At 43.4% G+C, this 23,999-nt stretch overlaps 1 protein-coding gene across 1 annotated transcript in view; it reads left to right on the top strand.

Annotated features, from left to right (window-relative positions):
* SLC4A4 (solute carrier family 4 member 4) overlaps positions 1-23,455 on the top strand; it is a 174,571-nt gene extending 151,116 nt beyond the window's left edge. Inside the window, exons 18-25 of the mRNA XM_026090087.1 lie at positions 2,909-3,087; positions 4,509-4,581; positions 9,652-9,720; positions 11,417-11,590; positions 14,228-14,389; positions 18,883-18,979; positions 21,450-21,529; positions 22,311-23,455. Of these exons, the coding sequence (XP_025945872.1) occupies positions 2,909-3,087; positions 4,509-4,581; positions 9,652-9,720; positions 11,417-11,590; positions 14,228-14,389; positions 18,883-18,979; positions 21,450-21,493 (798 nt within the window). The 3' untranslated portion in view covers positions 21,494-21,529; positions 22,311-23,455. The remainder of the gene's footprint in view (positions 1-2,908; positions 3,088-4,508; positions 4,582-9,651; positions 9,721-11,416; positions 11,591-14,227; positions 14,390-18,882; positions 18,980-21,449; positions 21,530-22,310) is intronic.
* Positions 23,456-23,999: the final 544 nt, after the last annotated feature.

The raw sequence follows: 23,999 nt of genomic DNA, 5'->3' as shown, positions 1-23,999 counted from the left end.
YGGGATCGCTCTCCTTGTGGCTTTTCTGCTCAGCGGGAGGAAAAAACAGGTGATTTTCCTGCCTCTGCTAGAGCGAGCTCTATCTGAAGACCAAGCTTTTGTCTCCTGCACCTAAATAAGCAGACAGTTCTTTTTCTTTTCTTTTCTTCTTTTTGTTTTTTTTGATCCCCRGGGGAATATATTCACTGTTCTTCCCCTGTGAGGAAGAGGCCTCGTCTCTGCTCAGTTTATAGACGCTGAGCATGGTTATGGTATCAGCACTCTGTGTACTTTTTTAGTAGCAAAGTATAAATATTCCAGCGAAGTACTGTTTAATATAAAAATGTTTCCTGCTTCCTTTGTTACTGTTGCAAGAACATGCTTTTGTTTAAGTGCAGGTTCTCTAGTCCTTCCCTGCTATTCTGCACCAAAAAATGCCTCAGTACACAAAATCTACCGTAGGCCAAAAAGAGGATTTTTTTTTTTTTCCTATTAGTGCCTTGTTAAAATATTGGCAGGGTGTCATTGACTCACCATCGAAGTGGTGCTGGCCAGCCAGCCAAGGTAAGCAGAGCACATACTAGGAAAACAATGAATACTATTCAAGTCGAGCAGGGTTGCTTTCCCTCCTAGGTCACCAAGTAGGTCCGACTCATTTGTTCTTGCCAATAAAATCAAATTGAACAGGTTTGAAAAAACTTTAATCTTCTTTAAAATATCAAACCTTAGAGATCTCTCTAGTGTTTTTCTAAAGGTTGCTTTTTTTGGTGGCGTTTCTGTTTCTTCACTTCTACTTTTGACGTTTGTGACTGGCTGATTTCCTTTCATAGTCCATTAAAGGATTCAAAAAATAAATAAAATTAGTAAATATAGGTATATATAGTTTGGAAAAAGCTTTTTAGGGTAAATCCACCCAGTGTTTTGCTAGCAGCTACCAACTGGTTCTGCTACCTCTCCAAGGCCATCTTCTTTCTTTTAACATGACAAATAGCATGTAAACCTTGCAGGTGTGACAGTGAGGACACCCACCCGGAGAAGATGGTGTAAGAAGTGGACTAACATGCCTTCTAAGTCTGGGCACTAAAGGAGCCTGATCTTAATAAGCCCGGCTGGAGGCAATGCATGTTAGGCTGGGCACAAGGCCCTCCCCTGGACTCCCTGCCATGCTGACTGCATCCATATAGCTTCCGGTTAGCACGGACAGAGCAGTGTCAGCTGCTTACTAAGATTATTCTTTTTCCAATTTCAGTTTCCATAGGAGTTTCTCATCAAGCCATTTTGAAGATCAGAGGTCTTCAGAAGGGAGTAAGGAAAGAGGGCAGCTTTCTTCTTTTGATAGTGTATGAGCCCATCAACTCTTCTTGTTGCTTTCACTCACAGGGCATAAACTTGGGTGTCCAGGAAAGTGCCTCCAGCCCCAGGCACAAACAGCAATGACAAGACCATTTGTGCAGTCCTGACTGTGAGATCCTGCAGTTGCTTCCTATTCTAAATAAACGAGTTCAGATCTTGCACTGAGATATGAAATGGCAAATGTTAACTTATGGCAGGCTCCATATATCTGTAAGATTGCTTTCAGGTAGACTTCATTAAGTCATTATGCTGAGAGTTGTTTTACGGCAGCTGCTTAAAACTAAAGTTAGGCTTTAGGCTGGTTTTATTAAAGAGTGGTTTGGGTGCTTAAAGCTACATGCATATCCAGGCTGTCACTCACACAAACGCAAGATGATTTGGCCCACAAAGGTACTGTTGTAGTTGCTGATGCCAAATGAAGAAGCCTTTGTAAACTGCAGGAGCTGCTATACTTGTAAAAAATCAAGGGTCTTTAAGGAGGGATCATGAACAACTTTTTTCTCCATCCTACAGAAGTGGTCTCTGACTTTCAAAAGTGCTGCTGGCCCCCAAATCCGGTCAAAATTAGTGGGAGCTGTTGATGTGCCATGTTGTTGCAAATCAGGGCACTAGAGAGCACGAGGGAAGCTGACCCATACAAATGCACAGCTGGGGAAATCTTGCCCTTCCCCTATGTCCAGAGAAGTCCTSTGTACCTGTAACAGGATCAGTGGGATAACAGCTCACACCGTTATAAACTCTTATCTTGCTTTTCAGACAACCTTTCCATGCACTCACACTGTCCAAAATCCCTTGTTGCCGTAACCGTCTCATGCTGTGCAAATGGGCTGTGCTGTTTTTGCACACGCTGCAGGGAAGCAACAGGGAGTTGGGATGGTGCTTGGCCCTTGATTTCTTGCCACCATGTTACCTCATTGAAAAAATGGGAACACTTAATTATAAAAATAGAACTATATAATGGGATTTCATTTTTGTTTTTTAAGAGGCAACGCGGAGCTCCTTGAGAATACTGTAAACCCATTATAATCAGGAAATATGTATATTCTGAGGGCTTGCTTATAATGCTTTCAAGATTTGATGTGTAGCCCACCTAGTCTTTTGGGGTGACCGTGGCGCCCTCTGATTGTATCTGACTCATGGCCTGCTGTGTCAAGTCACTCGGTAAGGAGTTATTTGACTGGTTGCAGGGCTTGCACCGTACCAGCTCCACTTCCAGGTACTATACAGGATCTCGTATGAAAGGTGCTTTGTCTCTTCCCAGACTGCTTGCCAGTCTGCTGCTTTCCTCTGCTTACTGCTGAACTCACTTGTATTGTTTTCGGAGCTTGCCAGAACTGTAACGCACACCTGTGTTCCCTACCGATGCCGGTAATTCATCCTTTACGGAGCAAGGTGTCCTGCTCTGCTGATTTCTTATGAAAATTTCTTTCTCTTAGAGCAGGCCAAGCTGTTGCCCACAAAATGGTGTAAAAGGAAAGGCTGCTTGGTGGTTGTGCCTCTGCCTCTGTGCCAGAGCCTGGGGTATTTGTACATATTAAGAATAACTAAGCTTAAGGTTGTCCGTCTCCCTTCACAGAAAGGTGCTGGGTATCATCTGGATCTGTTCTGGGTGGCCATCCTTATGATTATATGCTCCTTTATGGGTCTGCCCTGGTATGTTGCTGCTACTGTGATCTCCATTGCTCATATCGACAGCTTGAAGATGGAGACAGAAACTTCAGCTCCTGGAGAACAGCCCAAGTTTTTGGGAGTGAGGTACGTCAAACCAAAAAAGCCTTAACTGCCTTGTTTGCTCGCTAAGATCAGAGTTTGTATTGTAAATGGTCTTGCTTCAACAGGACAGATGCAGAGGTTCAGGGGAAATAGCTCTTAGATTTGCAGTAAAACTTTAGATTGGCCGTGCTTCCTAGAGGCTTTTTTTGTCCTCAGTGGAAATATCCACTTAGAGGTTTATCTGGAATAGTCCTGCTGCAATTTCTCTTTTTGAAAAGGAAGACGACTGTTGTACCATGTGTGTGTCCGTGTCCGGGCTGGAGTGTGTGCAAATGCATCAGAGAGTGAGCATGAGGGGAGGAAAAGCAGGAACCTGCACACTGCGCTTCCATTTATGTGTCTACTTTGGGCATCCGCATTTCAATACACAAATCTTCACATAGCGAGTTCTGGTGCTAATGGGACACTGCAAAGTTTTCCTAAAGAATTGTGCACTGCTTTCTTGGTATTTCCAAACCTGCAGTGCAACTCTCTGGAAGGTCCTGGGACAAATCCCCATGTGACTCTTCAGAAGTTTATTCAGCAAGATCAGAGCGAGTTTTCCAGTGTTTGGGAAAGGAGATGCGTTTGCTACAGATTTCTTTGCGAGTGGGAATTAGACAGGCAGTTGCTACAAGCATAATGGTAAAAAATTAAAACTTGTTGTGCCTAGAGCAGTCAATTCTGCTTAATCAAGCAATTAATTCTGTATTCAGTTGCCTTAATTAAGTGGTCTGAAGTGCTTTCAATCGGAGCAGCAGCACTTCCGAAAATCAGGCCACTTATTTAGGTGGTTAAATTGAAATTTAATGGCCTAACTTGCAGTACGAAGAAATACTGCTGGCAGAAGTATTTTCAGATGTTGGGAGCAGCTGTGGGTTCCTGTTAGGGCAAGTGTTCATTACCCCCACAAAGGCTCAGGCCAGGGGATCATGACCCTCCTTTGCACGTGGTGTGCGCGGCAGTGTACAGAACGGTGCAGGACAGCATTTATCTGACTGTTGGAGTACTACGACCAATATGCAAAATATGCTCCTTTTAGTTTAAGAGTGGAGAGCTAGTGATTTATTATCTAATTGYGCGTTATAAAAACTGCCGTGCAGAGAATTTGGTCTGCTAGTTAATGGTTTTTGATGTTTAACATTTAAACACACTCACCTTTACTCAGTAGCAATACTCTGTTGATCCACAAACAGTGGAGCTAAAAAAACATATGAGCACAGATTTGGTGTGTGAAAAAAGACGTGTATGAGGCCTGGTTGCAARTGATACCTGCCTGATGCTGCTGGCTTGTTATTGCCAGCCACCACTGAAAATATGGCTGCAAAATGTCAGACTTCTTAGGGGTTTTGAGTGCTCTTGAGAGGGAATAAAACCAGAATTAAAGGCAAAGCCCCACTGTTAATCCATTGATTTTATTTCAGGGAGCAGAGAGTCACTGGATTCATTGTTTTCATTCTGACTGGTGTGTCTGTATTTATGGCTCCCATCTTAAAGGTAAGCACGTTATGTTTTCTGCTTCCTTCTCATCACCGTGCTAAAGGACAAACAATTGGCCAATGCCACAATAACTCTTGGCCTGTTTTTATACCACTAAAAATCTTGTCATTGAAGCACGGAGAAGGAGATTAGTGAGAATTACTGATGCAGTTTTATAGTTAGTGGAAACTTAAACTTTTTAGAAGGAAAAAATAACGTATCTGTAGCTTGCTATAAAGTAATAGTGACAAATTTTAGGGCTGATGTTTTGGGGGCCTGTGATTTTTATTTTTTATTTCAAGGGTTTTCTTACATGTTTGTGTACAGTAAGTTGTGTTTTATTTTGTACTTTATGCTTCTGCTGTGCCAATGCTTTTATGGAAAATACATTGTGGATAAAGTTTGAGAGCCTATTGGTGATATCATGGAAGCATGGTTGGCAAGGCAATAGAGTTSCTCTGTGGAAGACACAGGTTAACAGATAAATATGTAGTCAAGAAAAGTACATTTGCTTTTATTTATATATATATGTGTGTGTGTGTGTGCACATGTACATTTGTATGCTTAACAAGTGCATGCATCAGGTACATGCATACCCAGACAAACCCGATCACTGATGTACTGCTCTCGTCAAGTGGCTCAGCATAACAAGCACACAGTGTTGGGTTTGCCCCTGCACATGGAGCCTTGTGTGCTGAGCCGCTGTGAGCAGCAGGAGTACAGCCTTACAGCACTTTCTTCAGGACAGATTCACTCCTAGAAATCCGCAAACAGCCAAAAATGGCTCTGTTTTATCGCTCTAGAAGAAGCTGTCAAGTGCAGAATTAGGAATATTTTCTACACCATGTGCCACAGGGGTAGATCTGCTTGGGGCTTTTTTTGGAGGAGGCAATATAGTCTGCAAATATCTCTGCATTTCTCATGCATCCTGAAGTCAAGCTGTTTCTAGAGAAGACTAAAAGCCCTGCAAACATCCTAGCAGGCACCAGTCCTGTTACGGTAGAGGGGAGCCCGGTTCCTGCAATATGCATGAATTGCCACAAGCACATTTTCAACAGCTTCTATACACACATGAAGAAAATCTTCCTTTGGTCCTTACTTGTAGGCTGCATGCATGGCCCATCGAGAGGATGTACCTTAGATGAGTGAGAATACACAGCACTGATGGCAGTGAGTGGGGCCTGCAGCTGGTGGTGTTACTCCATGGGTGAAGTGCTGGCCTAAAACCTTTGGGACTGTTGCCAGTGCCTCAGTGGAGCGGGATTTTTGCCCTGTGTGGTGCAGGTGCCAAGGCACACACCTCCACAGTATGAGGTTCCTGCAGCTCGCCTGGCTTTTAAAAAGCGCCAGCCCAGCAATCTCAGCTGCGTTCTTCTAGGCTGGCTCCTCCTAAAGTAGCACCTGCTTTGTCCCTCAGAAGTGCTGCCCAGCTCAGCAGTATGGAAAGCATGTTTCTGTAAGCGCGATAAAACACAGTTTCTTAATCTGATTTTTTTTCTTGTTAGTTCAGCCAAGATTCTGGCCTGTTGTGCTGCCGATGCTCTTCCTTAGGACTCAGTTCCCCACCAGCACCATTTCCTATAGGCAGGTAGCTATTTTCCAAGGTCTGAGATTTATTGGAACATAACCACAGAAAAAAACCTCCTTAATAGATCATTAGTTCATAGATCAAATCTGGAAAATCTGCCTATCCATTCTTTGTGCAGGATACTGCCTTTTCCAGGGGTGATTATTTAAGGGGTCCTGAGCATAGGCCTACGATACAGCAGGAGATTTCAACTAGACAAATCCATCTCCATGGATTCGTAGACTGAGGGCACAAGAAGATGTCAAAACAGTAACATCCGTTACCACTTATAAACAGTGGCAAGATGTGTCTTAACTCGGTGATGAGGCAGACGAGTGTGTGGAGGAGCATCCCTGGAGAAGGCGAACAAAATTTTGGTCCAGAGAAGGTTCAAGACTAAGGGGGCTGGGAGGCACAGTTAGATGTGAGCCTGAAGGGGAGGAGACAGGGAGAGAGCACTGGTGCTCCATGTGTACAGAGAGGAGAAAAGAGGTTTAATAAAGTCGGGAGTTTTCCTGTTCTTGATTTCTAAGGTTGTTTTACAACTAGCCATCTTTTTATTTCTTGGTTATGGTTTACTTCACAAGCAGGCATTTCTGTGCCCTTAATTTATCACTAATTGTATTAATTTTGGTTGTTAGTTCACGTGACCTTTCCTTGCAAGATCTCTCTTGCGCTTTTGCACTGGGCTATATTATTTCCTTTGTTATTGTTTCATTTGTTAATCATTTTTCTGCGCTTCCCTAAAGAATGCGTATGGGGTAGGCCCTCATGGGAGGATGTTTGAGGATAAAGCATCACACTCCTCATCCATGTGCCAGCAGGAATTGCCTGGCAACGTTTCAGGACCTTTAACAACCTCCAGTGGTAGGGGCTCCTGCTGTAAAGAACTGCTTTGCAAAATGCATTGAAAAGCCTATAAGTCTTCTCATGCCAGCTGCAAATTAAACAGTAATGAGCCCAAATTCAATAAAACAGTCAATCCACAGAATAATCCCATCCTTGTTTTTTTGTGGGTGTTGTGGTGTTTGTGCTGTTTTTGAATGTCACTGATCTTTCTACTCAGTTATGGCAGATCTCCACAGAAACATCCTCAGCCCTACTAAGAGAATGACAAGCACTTTCCTATAAATACATTTTTAATTCTGTTGGCTAGCAGCAGGTTTGCTCTGAATCTCCAAGCCAGCAATCCCATAGTCAGCAGATACTTTGCCAGAACAAAATCTTCCCAAGTGAAAGCACTGCTTGCTACTCTGCAGGATAGTGTGCTGAAGTTTCACCTGTGAATGATTTACAGGATTAATTGTCATGAAATAGTGAGATAATATTTGGAAATCTTTCTTTCTTTCTTTCTTTCTTTTTTTCTTTCTTTCTTTCTTTCTTCCTTTCTTTTTTTTTTTTTTGAGCAATCAATTGGTTGTCTAGCTATGAGATATAAGCAGATTATCGTCTGCTTACTGCTAATTACTATTGCTACACTACCCACCATCATTTGAGTCCTTTGCNGGAAAAAAGGGAGCAATAGGAATGAACTGGAAAGCTAAACTAGAAAGCTACCCAACTTGCCGGAGGAGATACTGTCTTGTCTGGTCTAATCCCTCAGAGCAGTGAGGGGTTTGAATGCCTTGGGCATGGTGGGCTAGGCGAAGCACGCAGTGACTCCCCATCCCTCCCCACTACTGTGCACAGTAATGGGAGGCTCCTGAAGCCAGGCTACAGAAAAATCATTTGGCTTTTAATGTGAAATACAAATGCAGCTCCCTCGAGGAAGCAAACAAAGCCAATGCAAAGATAAATTAGCAGTCAAGAAGCTTGCAGGAGATGATAGGGAATGAGACTCAGGTGAGGAAAGGGAAAAACCTACCCGGCAAAGCTTTGATCTCAGACGGCATTGCGCACGTGCTCTTGGTGACTACAGTGCTTGTGTCCCTGAAGTTATATGGATACAATCAGGATCARTGCCTCCGGGGCTATTCGCATGGCACTATGTTTATTACCTTGTAAACGATTAATAATGTAGTGGGGAATACAATAAAACAGTAAATTGTCACTGCGTTATTGGCCTCTAATGTGTTACATACCCAGGTCGGAGAAGCGAGGTGCCTGTTGCGGGAAAGGCAGCAGAGGTGTTGGGCGTGCTGCGCCTGCCCTGCCGTGGCAGCCTCTGGGCACTGCACCGCGCGCTGGCCTCCCGCTCAGTGGTGGCTGCCCAGCTCCTTCTGTTCTTCCAGGATTCAAATAAATCGCACAAAGGGCTTTATTCAGGTCCCGCATTCGATTTGTGCCCAGGCATTTCCATTCACATCACGCCACGCTGGCTGCACACAGTTCTGTTGTTCAGCCGAGGAACTCTCTCCCCTTTTGGCAACAGCGCAGTTGTTTTTGCCATTGAGGAGAGCTTTGTGCTTTGGGTTGGCGGAGCGTTTTTTTCTGGAGGAGCGTTTTTATCTGAGGAGCAAGTGTGGTGTTACCATGTGCAGGTGTCTGTGGTGGAGGGAGGCTTTCTCCTTTGCTTTTCTCCGCTTGCACGCTCCTTGCTAGAGGAGCCCGGGTGCAGTGCCGAGGGGACGGGAGCGCTCTGTTAGGCCCGCAGGATACGGAGGCCAAGTTTCAATTGACATGAATTTGCAAAGCACTTAGGAGCCCTWGGATGAGAGGCAGATGTGGCTCAAGTAGCTGAGTCAGGCATGTGGCATGCGAGGGGAGGATTACAGTGGCGTTCGTTGAAGTGGGGAGGAAGGTGCACTTAGTGGTGGCTCCTTTGCATTAAACCTTGCGAGTCGTTTGGCAACAGGGCGGTTGTGCCCCTGCTCACCGCCTGCACTTGAGCCGTCCTTGCTTCCAGGGGAAGATGTCAGCAATTGCACGGCTAGTGATGTGGGAACGAGCAGTGCTTATCACCTGAGGGAGCAGAAATTGTTGTTTGAAAATACAGTTCCTAGAAGGGAAGAGTGTAACTTACTGTCCTGTGTTTATGATCTGTTGTGGATTAATGTGGGTCAAAGACTGGGCAGAGGCAGAGGTTTTGTTTACATGACTGTCATCTTTGAGTTGGGACACAAGCGAGCAGCCTTTCTGGACAGATTTTCAGAGCTGGACGTATCATAGAATTATACTGTCTTTTCTTCTCTACTTTCTGCTCTAGTCCCACCAAAAAAACAAGAGGTAAGGAGGAATTTGGAGTTTATTTGAACACATTTTACCATGCCTCTCAGTTGATTTGATGGCTAACTGGGACTGGCTGGCTTCATATCCTTTCTTGGAGAGGCTTCCAAGTTCCATTGAAATGGGAGAGAAAGGGCTCATTCAGCCTCTACCCCATTCATTTTCATACTACAAATGTTCTTCCATCTCTCAAAATACAGCAGAAAGCTTGCTCATCTCTATCACTTTGCATCATTCAGTCAGAGGAGCAATTCAAGCTTAGCACAGGTTAGGAACTATGGCCCCCTCAAGTATCAACAGTGTGCTGTGTACTCAGGTTATTCACTCCTGGTTTTTCTCCTCTTTTTCCCCTTCAGTTTATTCCTATGCCTGTGCTGTATGGTGTCTTCCTGTACATGGGCGTCGCTTCCCTCAACGGCGTGCAGGTAAGTTCCTGCAGCAGCCCAGGCTCCTCTAACAGGCGAGAGCAGATTCCCTGCGGGACCTTGTCCAGAAGATGGTAATCATTAACCGTTGTGGGTTTTCTTTTATAACTTTCCGGCCTTTCCCTTCTCCTTCACCGCCTCATTTTCGTCCTAAAGAAACCCATGAAGGGGAGCAACTGTTTACAAATATTGTTGTGCACTGGCTGGCTTGACAATGAGACCCGAAGGAAAGAGTCTGGTAAGCGGGTGAGCTGCCAAGTCCTGGCCCTGTGAGCGATGGTGGGTGCTGCATGAAGACCCCCGGGTCTTTCCTGACCCCCTGCTCACTAACAACAATACTGAGGACAGTCTCCGCTCCCAAAAGCCCCCGGCTCAGTCCTGGGATGGCTTGGGTCTTCTTTGGGGCCATTTGACACCGGCTGAAGGAAAATAATTTAACATGATTTATGGCGGCGGCATTATTCTGCACTGTTAACAAGTGGGAACACTGCTGTTTGTAACCGAAGGGAAGCCAAGCCCCCTTTCTTTGTCGCTGAGGAAATATTACGTAAGGAGCCTTTCTCACAGGGCAGTATCTTTAATTGGTGCTAGGAAGCTGGAAGTGTTTTTGTTACTTTCTGGCACCCTGTTAATTGTGGCCTTTCTTTTTAGTGCTTGCTTGTGTTCTAATGGGAAAAGACTCTGTGTTCTGCGAACACCATGAGAATTTATTTGGGTGTTCTTTAAAATGGCCCTGGCTTTCATTCACTGGTTTGAGATTAATCTGGTTTCAGGATCAGTCAGAAGTGGGCAGCAGGCCCAAGTTCTGGCAAGAGACAACAGAGGGATTGTAATATTCACCCTTTGGTTGGTTCTCCTAGGGGGGATTTCCCGTGTTTTCTGGCCCAGGTGGTCAGGGAACTGTGCAGCTTGTTTTCAACCCATCAAGGATGTTTTTCACTCAATGAGAAATCCTGATTTTGGTTTCATTCCAAGTCCATCGCGTCCAGCCCAGGGCAAGTGATGCTGCCTGAAAAGCTGTCTGTCCTCCTCATTCTTCAGTTAGGTGTATTTCTATTCTTGTCAACATGATGTTTGCCGTCACCTCCACTGACCCCTGTTCCCAACTGATTTGGAAAATGCATTGCTTTTATGTCTTTTAGTGCTTCTTGGTAGAACCATGTGGGTTCACTTCAGTGACCCAGAATTTGATGCTGGCAGTATTTTGGGTGTTCATCTTCTCTTCTCTGTTTTGTGGGTAATGAAGTGCTTCCTTCAACAGAAAATTCACTACATCCCCAGCTGCAGCAGATCCAGCTAGTTATTTTGAAGCCAACAGAGCTATTTCCACTGATACCTTAGTTTTTTTGTTTACACACTGATCATCAGAGCACATGAAGTCCTGCTGCTTAAAATACAGGCATTTGAAAGCCTCACTTTGAGAGATGCTTGGCTCCAGTGTCTCTGTTTAGGTGCCAAATGTAGATGTAGGAGCTTAACTTTAGACAACTGAGTTAAAATGTTTAGCCGATTATGCATTAAGAAAAGGTTACTCAGGATAGAAGAGCTGTGCTGAGTTCTCTGCTGAATTTCCTATAGAGAAGGAAAGCAAGTTCATTCAAGGTCACCCTTCATGGTCTGATAGTGCTTTTGTCACTCATTTTTGTGCATCCTGGCTTTCATTTAAATGCCTGTCTTTCTTTCATTTTCTACCCAGTTCATGGATCGTTTGAAGCTGCTCTTGATGCCTCTAAAACATCAGCCTGACTTTATCTATCTGCGTCATGTCCCGCTGCGCAGGGTCCATCTGTTCACGTTTCTGCAGGTGGTGTGTCTGGCCCTCCTCTGGATTCTCAAGTCAACTGTGGCTGCTATAATATTCCCTGTCATGGTAGGTGACGTTCTCCTTCACCTTTTCCAGCCCTGCCTTCCTTTCGTAGCCTGGGCCTTCCACACGCCGTCATACCCCCTCCCACAAGCTGGCAAATCAAATTCTCTCACTGTAATAATCCCTAGCCTGGGACTCTGCACTCCGTTCATTGCACTGACGCAAGATTGCACGAGGCAAATGTCCTCCACATCCTCTCATTTGCTGTGGTTGCCTTTACATAGATCCTCTGGAGGAAAACAAGMCTGGAAAGTTAATTTTTTTCCAGGAAGGTCAAGTTAGTTTTGACCCTTTCTGGCTGCCAAGGTTAGATTTGCTGTTTTCTCCTTGAGCTGCGTAAATGAATGAGAGGTTCATAGCTTTCCTTTTTTAGTCCACACTAATCATTGTACAGAAAATGTCTCCCTTGCTTTTAAATAACACAGACTGACAAAAACARGAATGAGAAGGTAGAGCTGTGCACACTGCTCAGGGCTTGCTGTAAGAGGAGGACCAAATGGGGAAAAAGGATTATCTAAGTTGAGAGCAAAGAAAGAAATGTCTTTTTCCTTTAACATGGATTCATACAGTGATGTTGTTTCATGTTTAATATCTGAGTATATTATGTATAGCTATAAGGTGCATGTACTCTTCCAATAACACATATCAGAGTCATGTTAAAGCATTATTTTGCATGTTGAATGATAAATTATTCATCACATAGAACTATTTCGTAAATATACCCTGTGTAGTCAGTCTGCGATATAGTATTTCTACATCATGAAAGSGGAACAGTGAAACTCAGCTTTCTGTGCATTTAGATCCTATAAACACGATTAGGTGCTTATACCAAATAAAAAACAAACTAGTGTTRAGGGGAGGTTACATGTATACTTTGCAACAGGCTTCCAAGCCAGACCAAGTCTTGAAACCTGTGGCCATATACAGGTGACTGTTGGAACAATTTGRATCCAAAATGAGGGGGCACAGAGCAGACCCTTCTCCACATCTGTGCCTGACCTGTAGATCAATGAGAACAGTTGGGAGCAAAGTAGTCTTGTGGGCAGCTGGATCTAACGTGAATCCAATGGGACCAAACCTCCACACGTGCAGATTCTGCAGAGTTTCATCTGTGGCTTGGAGACAGTTCAGACTGCTGCAAAGTCAAAGCTATATGAAACTCCCTTRAGAAATTTGGGTCCAGTCCCCCTGGTTTCAGGTTTAGGAACAAGTCAAATCTCAGTTGTGGGTGCAGTTACAAACTGTAGTGCTTATTTAAGAAAGAGAATGAGGGAAAGCAGAAACACAGACAAAGACGAGCATTTGTTCTCTGATGCCAGTGAAATTAGAGTAAAGCTGATTCAAGTAAAAAATCCTACACGTTTTTGTTAGAACACATGCTCATATATAAAGATGTTAAAAATCCGCAGTTCCCACTTAAATGCCATTCCATTGCATTTTAATGACTGTGCTGTACTGCTGTTCAAAGCTGAATCTAAGATCTGGACTCTCTTTCTTCTGGCCTGTAAAACACAGTATCTGAGTGAGCAGTAAGTCTACTGGCATTTATTATAATGATGCAGAATCAGTGAAGGCATGGTGACAGCTTAGGTGTAACTGAGTCTGATGGCCAAACCTCAATTATTTGCACTCATGAACAAAAAGACTATAAAATTGCAATTTGACTGTGAAGATCTGACCAGTAGCTAAACTTCTGCTTATCTGTAAGAAAAGCACTTTTAATACAAAAGTAATTTATATTTTGGTAATCGTGGGGGTGTGTATGGCATCTGCTCCCTCCTTCAGGTAGTTTTTCACTTCTGTAACACATCTGAAGTTACACAAGTCAAAATTTTCTTTCAAAATTTGAGATCCATTCTCAGATCTGTGCTGTTGATCATCATTGCTTGGGGCAAGCCCTTCATCTTAAAGGCAGTCTTTGGTTGACAGAAACGGGTTGCATCTTTCTATAGCCAAGTCAAACTTCAGTCTTTCAGTGTACCCTTTGGTAAAGTGTACCTGTGATCTTGGTATGCATTTGTTGGTGGCCTTAGATCTAGTGTGGGCATAAGCACTTATTTCAGACATGTCCCTTCTTTTTTTTTCCCTAGCTCCTTTGATTGCAGTCTTGCACAGAAAAAGCTTTTCCCTCAGTTTCAYGCAGCTGCAATCATATTAAACTTTATTCTGCAAACTCTGAGGGCACGTTAGACCCTTGTCAAATTTCTAAAGAGTTCTTATATCTGGGGAACKGGTGAGGAAAAAAGTAAAGAAAATTACTCAGATTGCCCCTGTGACTCTGGGTGGATAGACTGAGTCTTTGGTCTTTTTAGTTTATTATTTTGCCTGATGCCTGTTAGTTGGATGCTAAAGATTACCTTTGTCTCCGAAGGAGCGGTAAGTGGTTACATAGTGTTACTTGTCCATCGCTCCTGTTTTTTCTCACGTGAAACAATACCACTTTGGTCCTAACTCCATTCTAAAGTTTGGATTTTCAAGTTGATTGAGGTGCTSCAGGTGTTCACCTTGTTCTGTACTGGTTAATTTACAGCCAGAATTAAAGTGTTTGGGATTAAGAAGCCGTATCAACATGAATGGGCAGAATGTTCCCGATGAAAGGTAAAATGTGACCGAGTGAGAAGTCTCTCCCTGCCTTTTCAGATCCTGGCACTTGTAGCTGTCAGAAAAGCCATGGACTACCTCTTCTCCCAGCATGACCTAAGCTTTCTTGATGACGTCATTCCAGAAAAGGACAAGAAAAAGAAAGAGGATGAGAAGAAGAAGAAAAAGAAGAAAGGCAGTCTGGATAGTGACAATGATGATGTAAGGAGCTTTCTACTCTTGTCAAATTACTCCTGTGTAGCTAGTTAATCCTGGGCAACTGCACCGTGCTCCTCCCCAGCTCTGGGGTGGGGATTTTCCCAGCCCGTTTTGAATCTGACCAGCAGTCTTTACCTGCTGCAGCAAATCGGCCCCAAACAAAACTTCTTTTCAACACTGGCTTCCTTTTGCCAGACGTCACCAGCCTGTGGTAGGTGGTATTTGCATTGCCAAGAATGAAATCACACTTTTCACAAGTGCAATAACTAACTGCTGACATGTCATGCCTTTTACTAGAATGCTTTTCATCACCCTGTCTTGCTCATCTTTCCCTCCTCCTCCTCCTCCTTCTTTCTCCCCTATAATTGTCTTTACATTTTAGAAGGAGAGTGGTTTTCGTGAGCAGCTCTGTTACTTCTGAAAATATTATGGGTTTTTTTCTTTTTTGAGTTTTCTGAATTGCTCTTTTTAAAAGGACAGAAAGGTGTGAATTGATTGTCATTGCAGGAGGGACTTTGTTTTCTGTTGATAATACTTCTGGCCTTAGAATACATGCCCTTCTGCAATATGCTTTACTCTGCTCTGACCTCAAGTTGCAGCATACAGTAAAATAGTGGAACATAGTGGCTAACATCATTATTAAATGCAGTGATCTGACCAGATCCATGTGACTTAGAATATTCTGATTTTTTTATTGTATATATATATTTAGAAGAAATGTAGCCCTTGTGCCTTTAAACATCCTCCTACCCAGGGCTAATGTGAACTCAAGTACTACTAAATTTACATTGAAGTGCTAAACACAAAGTTTATATAGTACTTCCTATATTAAGTGTGTACTTCCTTTGGAGAGTTGGCTGCCTCGGTCAGCGCTGACTTTTACTCCAGCTGGATGGCAAGGCACAAAGGGAGTGAGGCTTTACTAATTTTAGGATATGCACAGAGAGTGTTGAGCATGGTGTCTCTTGTTCTGCTCATGTAACTGTCTACAGTTAATGAAGAGAGGCTTCTTCTACGGTTGGGGTAGAGGTAAGGTCACCTGACATTGAAAAATGTCCCACTCGTGCAGAGTGGGAGAAACGAATGAGAAGGGATCTTGCGTCAGTGGGGCAAAAAGGCAGCAGCAAAAGTCAGCTGGCCCTTGCCTGTACACTCAGGCCCAAGGCACGGTTCTGAGGCCGGCAGTGCTRAAGTTTGGAGCTCTGGTCTGGTGTGGGGTGGCTGAGTGACAGCAGCCCTGGGCTGGTGCACCGCTTGATGGCCTGCTTGCTCCCTGTCCAGCTTTGCTGATATGGAGTAGCTAAAGGTGAGGTCAGGAAAAGGAAACTCCCAAGAAGCAGCTGCTGGGTCAGCTAATAATCTAGTGTCTTCAAGAGGAAAATAGCAGCTCCAGGAGTTCCCTCACACCAGCCTGGTGCCTGGCTGTGGTCAAGAAAGGAGGACAGAAAAGGCAGCTTTTATCCTGGTGGAGGATGAGCTAGAACCCAGCTGTCTTACRTGAGAGCTATGTAACACTTCCCCAGAGCTGCATTAGAGGCAACAAAGTCAGACTATTGCAGTGAGAAAATATTCAAAAGCTTTTGCCTTTGCRTGAAGAATATATGCTGTGTAAAATAGATCCTACACTCTAAAAGAAGCACAACTAATAATTTCGTAAGTGAGGGTGCAGCGATGTGGGAAGTAGCCTGGTTGCCCCTCTTATGAAATCAGCCTGAACCCAAACTTGGAAGATTGGCTCTCATTTCAGATGGCAGGCTCCCCTCTCTTTTTTTGTAGCAGGCACTGGCCACTGGGCTCTATTCCTACACTAATTTTTCAAGAAGCCCAGCAGACGCATCCCTGTTAGCAGTACGGCACCTGGCAAGGCTCTCAGACCTTTTTTTTTTATGGGAAAGGCAGCAGCTTCAGGTGTCAGTGTGGAGAGCCCTCACCTAAGAACATGAAGACTAGCCTTTGATTCGAGACTTGAATTTTAGCAGGGTTGCATCAGCGGGAAGCCACGTGCACACTAACTGCACAGTCCCTCTCAGTTACATGCTGTGGGAGACAATATAACATTTAGTGTCTTCTATAAATTCAGTGGAGCAGGGCTTAAAAACTTTGCCATTTACCTTTCAAGAAGGTGCCTTAGCTGCCAYGCTATGTTGCCCTGGGGTATGTGCATTTACGTATTACTGTGCGCTAACAAGCGGTTCCTTGGGCGGGCTCCCCCTTCATTTCAGTGGCTACGTCAGGCCTCCAGTGTCAAGGGTTTCCTTCAGTAGATAACTTCATACAAGCAGAAATGAGAGAAAATGCCTTACTGTGCATAGGGAATAGCCTGCAGAGCTTTGACTTCATCCCCTCATTTTGACTCATTTGAATCCAGCAGCATGGTACCCAGAGCCATGGCTCCCATATCTCTGGTATGTTTTAAGCTATTTTATGTCTTCTCAAGCTTTTAATGAATGTCAGCTACAGTACTCAATCTAATAAGTAATAGAATTTATGCAAAATGCTCTTTTTTAACTGTTTTTATCTTCTTTTCAACACTTGCTTTTACCAGATTTCCTGAATATAAAGCACTTGGCATTATTGGTTTGATTATTTTCACCCTTTTTGTACTGTAAATAAGTGCCCACAAAGTTAGCACTGTAGGATTGTGCAGGCAATACCCCAGTTACCGAGTTGGGTGAGGAGAATTGCAGGGCATTGCTAATGCGAACGGCACTAGCTGGATGAGTAAAGCAAAACCCAGCGTGGATGGAGACTGCTCTCTCAGCTCTAGTTGAGACTGTGTTGAAGTTCCCACCAAGGATTTGCTAGCCATCGAGGGCAGCRAGAAAGGAGCTGCCAAAACAGACGTTACAGTAATCTCGCCATTGCTCCCTCCTGCTTGAATTTACAAGGTGTAAATTAGTGCCACTAACTGCTGCATTTGCCTAAGCTTGTATGCAAAGAAAAATCAGGCCCCTTGGTTTTCTCTCAGATCGTGCATCCGAAATGCATGATCTAAGAATGGCCAGCCAATTTGTTAAAAACTCCTGAGCTAGCACATTTAGCTTAAGAGCCAAAAGTGATGTGTAATAGTGTCTTCTCCCCTTTTGCGCACTTTTGGCAACTGCAGGCGCTCTCTTGTCTCTTTGTTCATAAAATATGGTAAAGTTTCAAGCAGACCCTGAGCGTCAGCATTTTCCTTCCATAGGTCTGTTATATTTATTAGCACTGAAGCAGTGATATGTTGGAGGGGCTACTCAGCTTTCTCATGCTCTGCTTACAGTATAGCCCAAAACTGATGGGGATTTGGGGTTAGCTTCTTTGCCTCAGTGACCTTCTGCTGAATCTTTTTTGTTTGAGCTATGCTGACCCCTCAGCTTCATAAAAATTTTCTGAGGAAATATTTTGCTGTTGGAGTATACAATATTTTACTGGATGTTAGTTATGTTAAAATTTTCAGGGAGAGAGACTCTCTGGCCTCTGCAATATTTCCCTGTCCGGACTTTTACGTCCTCCCCCTCCAACCCAATGTCATGCTCAGGGCTGTGCCTAGTTCAGGAACAAAGACATGTTGAAACATTTCTGGCAAATATCACCTTAATTTCTTTGCCAAGTTCTGGAGTATCAGCCTTTCCTTGRTTATGAGAAGTTGATTTTATTTGAAAGAATAGCAAAATTGTTCCTGGTACCTTCTAGGCATTAGCAGGTGGAGTACTGAGGCAAAGAGGACATAACCATGCTGGTACCCAAACTCCAGGGGACCCTGTGCTTACCGTACGCTGAGGATTTCAGTGAAAGTTTGCTCAATTCGGTGGAAAGCTGTCCTGGAGAAACACTTGCTCAAGTAGACAGCTTTGCTCTGTGCTTGTAACCCTTCCTGACGGGTTTGCTCTTTCTCCTGTCTGGCTGGGACTATTTGTATTCTTAAAGGGCTCCTGGATTTGATGAAGTACTTAAGTGTAAATAGAGGTGTCATTGAGATTGGGCTTGACTTTACTTAAATAAAAGGGGGAGCTGAGACAGTCCAGCTTAAGGAAGCTCTGCTATATTGTGTCTGAACTTCTTCCTCTTTGAGCAGTTTGGAGAAAAAAAAGAAGAATTTTACAGAAATAAATCACAGCAGGATAAACCTTTCTGATGAGATTTCACGGAAGTCTATGCCCTGTCATTTCTTCCTAAGCATGCATTTTCACCTGTATTTTCTGCAGCCAACTCCAAGCTGAATTGGATGGTGTCTTATAAACGGGTGGTCAAGGAGCTGGTGAGGTGGGGAGAGGGGAAGATAACACTTGCACAAGGTTGTTGTTTCGGTCTGTTTTATTTTCATAGCGTAAAGGAAGAGGCCAAGTGGGGTGCAATGGGGAGCCAGTGAACACCAGCAGGCAGCTACGGTGGACATTTCTTTTTTTTATCTTCCTCATCCCTACAGAAACTATATGAAGCATAATTTTGTTGGTGGGAGACAATAGGAGAGAGAGCGGTGGAAATGTTCTAAGACCTTTTACACGTTTCTTTCACAGTCTGACTGCCCCTACTCAGAAAAAGTCCCAAGTATTAAAATACCAATGGACATCATGGAGCAGGAACCTTTCCTAAGTGATAGCAAACCTGCCGACAGTGAGTAGAACTAACCTCTTGCATGCCTGCTTGACTCTGACTTGCAGTACCAACAATATATATATCTGTTGAGAGTGATTTTTTTCTAAACCTTGCCTCTTACTTTAAAATTTTTTTTTTCTTTTTTAATTTCCAGGCCTCTCTGTCGATTTTGGTTTTGTGTTTTTTCCTTTGTTTCTTACAAAGCTTATGTTATTCCTTCTGGTGCCTCCAGCTTACGTGCTTTTATCCAGCTATTAGCAGGTCTTAYGGTAACTCTTTCTCACCTTCTCTCTTTAACCCTCAATGCACTCAGTCTATTTCTGGTCTTTGCTGTTTTCTGTTTTAACTCTCCTGATTGCCTGAACCCTTTTCCCTGACCCTCATGTTCTGGATTTGCAGCATGTCTGAACTGTATCACTGTCCATTACTGTTTGTTTCCTTAGGTTCCAAGCAATTGCAAAAATCAGCACTTTAAAAGAATAATTGTGTCGTTGATCTACATCACGCATTAAACTGACAAGGCAGTGATCATTTGACCACTAACATGTTTCCCTTCTTAGGAGATTTGCTGTTGTGCTATTCTGTTTCTTTTTACTTTCTTGTGTTATTACCCACAATTGATTATTATAATCTTCATTTTCAGTCATTTTCACTTTCTGTTGTTGTTGTCTGTTAAGTGAGGAATCAGGAAAAGCAGCTGACAAGCTCTCATACATTTGCACTAACTTTTTAAAATACTGTGAGCAACAGGTTGAATCCTGAAATATATATGCTGCTTTGTCATAAGACGGGAAGGGAGAAGTATGAACAACAGCATTAAAAGAGCACTACTGCGATGCCAGCAATAAGATTTCTAGGAGTAAGGCTTAAAAACACACATCTTTAGATCCATAAAATATCATTTGTGATTAAGAGTTGGTACCGAAGTCCCTTGGCTTTCAGCGGCATTTGGGTATACTGGGCAATCATAAACATCGTGCTGTGTTTTTAGATAAAAGAACACCTAGAGATTCCCATTATAAAACAAAGCCAAAAAGAAAGAACCGGATCCTTTACTATTTATRTATCCTCTGTGTTTTGCTGAAAATACAGAACACAACAGCGTGTTGTGCTGATGAGTGAAAAGAAAGGAAGTGAAATTCGCCTTGAACAACCAAACAGATCCTCCTTCTGTGAAAATGCCTTGATATGCTAAAAATAAATTACATCCTAAAGGTTGTTACACAGGATTTTATGATCAGATGCACTGACTTCTGTATCATTAAGGATGAAATAATTAAGGAAAAATTAATACTTCTGCCACAAATCTGGGTAAATCATTGATTGATGTGTCAAACAGCAGTTTATTTGTGTATTTGTACATTTTTACAATTCAGAAATTGATTTCCTCTCCTTTATTTAGAAGCAAGGCAAAAAAAAAGTTTCAGGTCCTTGTAACTAGAAAGGGTAGCTGGAATCCCTCAACACTGTGGCATTAGCCTAGAYATATAACTATGCTCTGAGATGTAAAGTATGTTACTAATAATGCTAATAGCTTTTAGTACCTGAGCATATTTTGCATGATCAGAGTGCTTCACAAACCTTTAATTCACCCTTCAACCACCCAGGGCAATGAAGTGGATTCCAACTGTTTCTCAAGCCAAATACAAAATTGTTTTTTTGCTCCTTAGCTTTCCTTCCGCAATAGCAAGAATAGGATTGTTATGAGCAGAGTACGCTTCACCACGCGGCGGCAGGGAGGGGAAGTGATTACAGGCAACAAGCCCCCTATTTTCTCGCAAGGAGTTAGGATGCCACGGTGAGGAGCTCAGGGTAACTAAGGAGGTAGATGAAAGGTAAGTTATCTGGTTCTCAAGGTGGTGAAGCAAGGCCAAGAAAGGGAGTCATTTGCCTGAGAAGGAATTTGGGAGTTTCCTGACTCCAGGTTGCACGCCCAAACCCTGCAACGAGGGATTCCCAAGCCCTTTTTGGCAGGTAGCTCTGAGCACTGCCGGGGGGGCATGAAAACTCTGCAGCCGGCTTTGAGGTGGCTTGTGGCTCCCCGCGCCCCAGACGGAGACCCCTTGGGCAGGCTCCAGCGCCTGCCTGCTAAATACGAAGGGAATTTTCAGGCTGCCTGGTTTCTCATGCCCCATTTGTGCCAGCCGGGTGACAGCAGCGGTAGACGAGCCACCGCTCGTAGTTGTTCATCCATGTATATAGTTATATATCTGCATGTGCAAAGGCCCGCTTCTGAGTGCAGCTCACCAGGCAGTCTCTGGAAATGAGCCCTGTGGTCATACTGGCCGCTCAAGGCTTTTTATCTCAGAGGTCAGATTTAAACTTTGTATTTTTATTTGCAAGCTGTGAGATTGATACGGTAGCAAGTCAGCCCTGAAAGGAACCGCCAAATGCATGGGGGTTTGCTGAACGAACTGAGGCTGTGCTCGAGAAGCCATAAATGCTGTGTGCAATGACCAAAAAGACTTTCTTCCCTCCTCCCCAACAGGAGAAAAATCACCAACATTCCTTGAACGCCATACGTCATGCTGAAAAAATTCCTTTTCTTCAGTCACACACCATGCCAAGGTAAGCACCTGCAAACTGCTACCTGTAGTGATTCCTCAAAAAAAAGCAGAGGGATAAAATTGCTGATATCCTTTCCTTCAGTCGCGTAGCAGGATGTTGCAAAGACAAAGGAAATAATCTGTTTTCCCCYGTCTGCAGGGGGGATAATGGAGGAAAGTGTGTCAAATTAAGCTCCAGGGATATAAGCAAATTATTTCAAGGGCAGCTTGTGAGTTTTGTCACAGCTGGATGTGAAGCACAACCCCTGGATTTTTGGAGGTCCCATATCAATGAAATCAGTGGTTTTCCCGCTGACGTAAGTACTGTCTGGATCAACTCATTAAAATAACCTTATGTGAGACACAGGCTTCACGATAAGTAAAGGTAGCTAAGAGCTGTGTATCACCACTGTCCCTCTGGGTCATGTATTTGGTATCCATAGGCTGCTGGTTTCTGAACATTGTATTGTACTTGCATGTGCTAATGCAAAGAATTGATACGCGATAGTGGGAATCAAGCATTTGCTCCATTTCTAGATGCAACTTTGTCTGTTGGATGACCCAGTAAGTACTAGCATCTGCAGTTTTCCCTGTGTAAGCCGATTGCCACTCTGTTATATGTATATACGTAATGCCGTTATTCTTACGTGAATGGTAGATTTTTTCAGGATTTGATCACTCAGCAGTTGTACTGTATGGAGAGGAGCTAGGAGAAATGAGCCGAGCATTTCAGAATGTGTTAAGCGTTAACAAAAAGCATCAGGCCAGTCCGTGCATTTACCTTTCTCTCTTTTCCTGCGCAGCCCTCCACGAACTCCAGTAAAAGTTGTGCCTCAAATTAGAATAGAACTTGAGCCTGAAGACGGCGGATATTTCTGGAGGAGCAAGGGAACAGAAACTACTTTGTAATTTGTCTGTCTGTTAAATCTTATGTGGATTTTTTTTTCTTTTTTTTTTGTCACCAGCCAAATATTACAAAATGCTCTCGGTCTCCCACCTGCGTAGGTAAATGAGACATTCTGCACTTCTCCCTCTCCCTGTGCCCCTTGCAGATCTCTTTTTATTCACCCTCGTCCCGTTTTTCCACTCTGACCAAGACTTGTGTTTGCCTTCTCTGTCGCTTAGACATGCACGCATCTCTCTCATTTTCGAGCAGAGGGAAGAAGTATTAAGGATATAATATAATATAATACCTGTGTGAAATGTCAGAGGAACTGGCATGACTTTAGTTGTGAATCAGTGTTTGTTTGTTTGTTTTTTGTCTGGCAGAACAAACTGACCTCCAGGCTAATTCAATGTCTTTATTACACTGCTCTGAGATGCTGGAAAGTGCTGCTAATACTAACTTGCTCTTAAAGCCTGTACTTGTAGTAACACAAGAAGGAAAACTAAAAGGTACTTCACTCCCAGCACAGACAAACTCTTGCCATTGTTGTAGCGTGTGTTTTGAAATGTCCCTTTCCTATGCAATTTTTTTTAAAAGAACACTTAAATGGACTTAATCTGTCAGGTACATTGAAGAGTGTTATTTTCCTAGATTATTTTGTTTAAATTATGGGGGCCTAACCTACAACTTTTTTTTTGTCAATTTTTTTAACCTTTTTTTAATTACTGTAAAGAAAAATGAATTTTTTCCTGCAGCAGGAAACGTATAGTTTTGAGTAGTTCTACCTCTTATTTCTAGATGCCAGGCTTTCTGTAAAAATGTATTGTACCATATATAATGTGATTTTTACAAAAGAAAAACCACACAATCTCCAGGATATGGCATAGGGCTGGATCAGTTTTATTAACACCTTCTACTCTAAAGCATCTGTTTTACCTTTTTCTTTTTTTTTTTTAAATAAATAATCTAACTTTACTATGAAGGAGACAGGACAGGACTTAACTCTCTTGTGGTCTGGGAAGAGTCTTAAATCCCATGGCGATGCCTGCAGCAGTGAGCGGTTAGCGGTGTCGGGGGACAGATGCTGATTGTATTCGTGCTGTTGAGTTCCTATGCAGTATTGTTAGAATTATGTCACTGAAAACCTCGGTGTGTGCGCGTGTGTGTATGTGTAGCGATCCACATGCCCTCTGTGCAGTTTGAACACAACGACGGGGCAATTAAGGAAAAGATATTTTAGGATTACTTGCTGGGAAATTTTTCCCTAAGCCCCTATTAGCCAGGGCCCCAAAGATCGGCATCCTGCATCAATCCTTACGGATCCGTGCTGTCCCGGATCTGTTTACCGTCACGTACAGAGTTGACCCTAAATTTTTACTGCTCAGCGCTCCACTGGATGGACCGATCCATCAATCCCAATTGATRCATCAACAGCAAACTGGTATAGACATGGTCAAGCGCAGGCTTTTTGTTTTAAACCAAGCAAGCAGATAGCCGGCAGCACCGCCGTCCAGCTCTGGGGATGGGACAGGCCCCCTGAGGAGCCGCCACCGCCACCCTGGGATGAGAGATGTTACAAAACAGCGCTCGCAGAAACTACTCGCTA

This window comes from Apteryx rowi, unplaced genomic scaffold (assembly GCF_003343035.1).
Source record: "Apteryx rowi isolate R43461 unplaced genomic scaffold, aptRow1 scaffold_85, whole genome shotgun sequence".
In the NCBI taxonomy this organism is placed as follows: Eukaryota; Metazoa; Chordata; class Aves; order Apterygiformes; family Apterygidae; genus Apteryx; species Apteryx rowi.
Note: the sequence above shows the minus strand (reverse complement) of the source record. Positions and strands in the feature narration are given on the sequence as shown.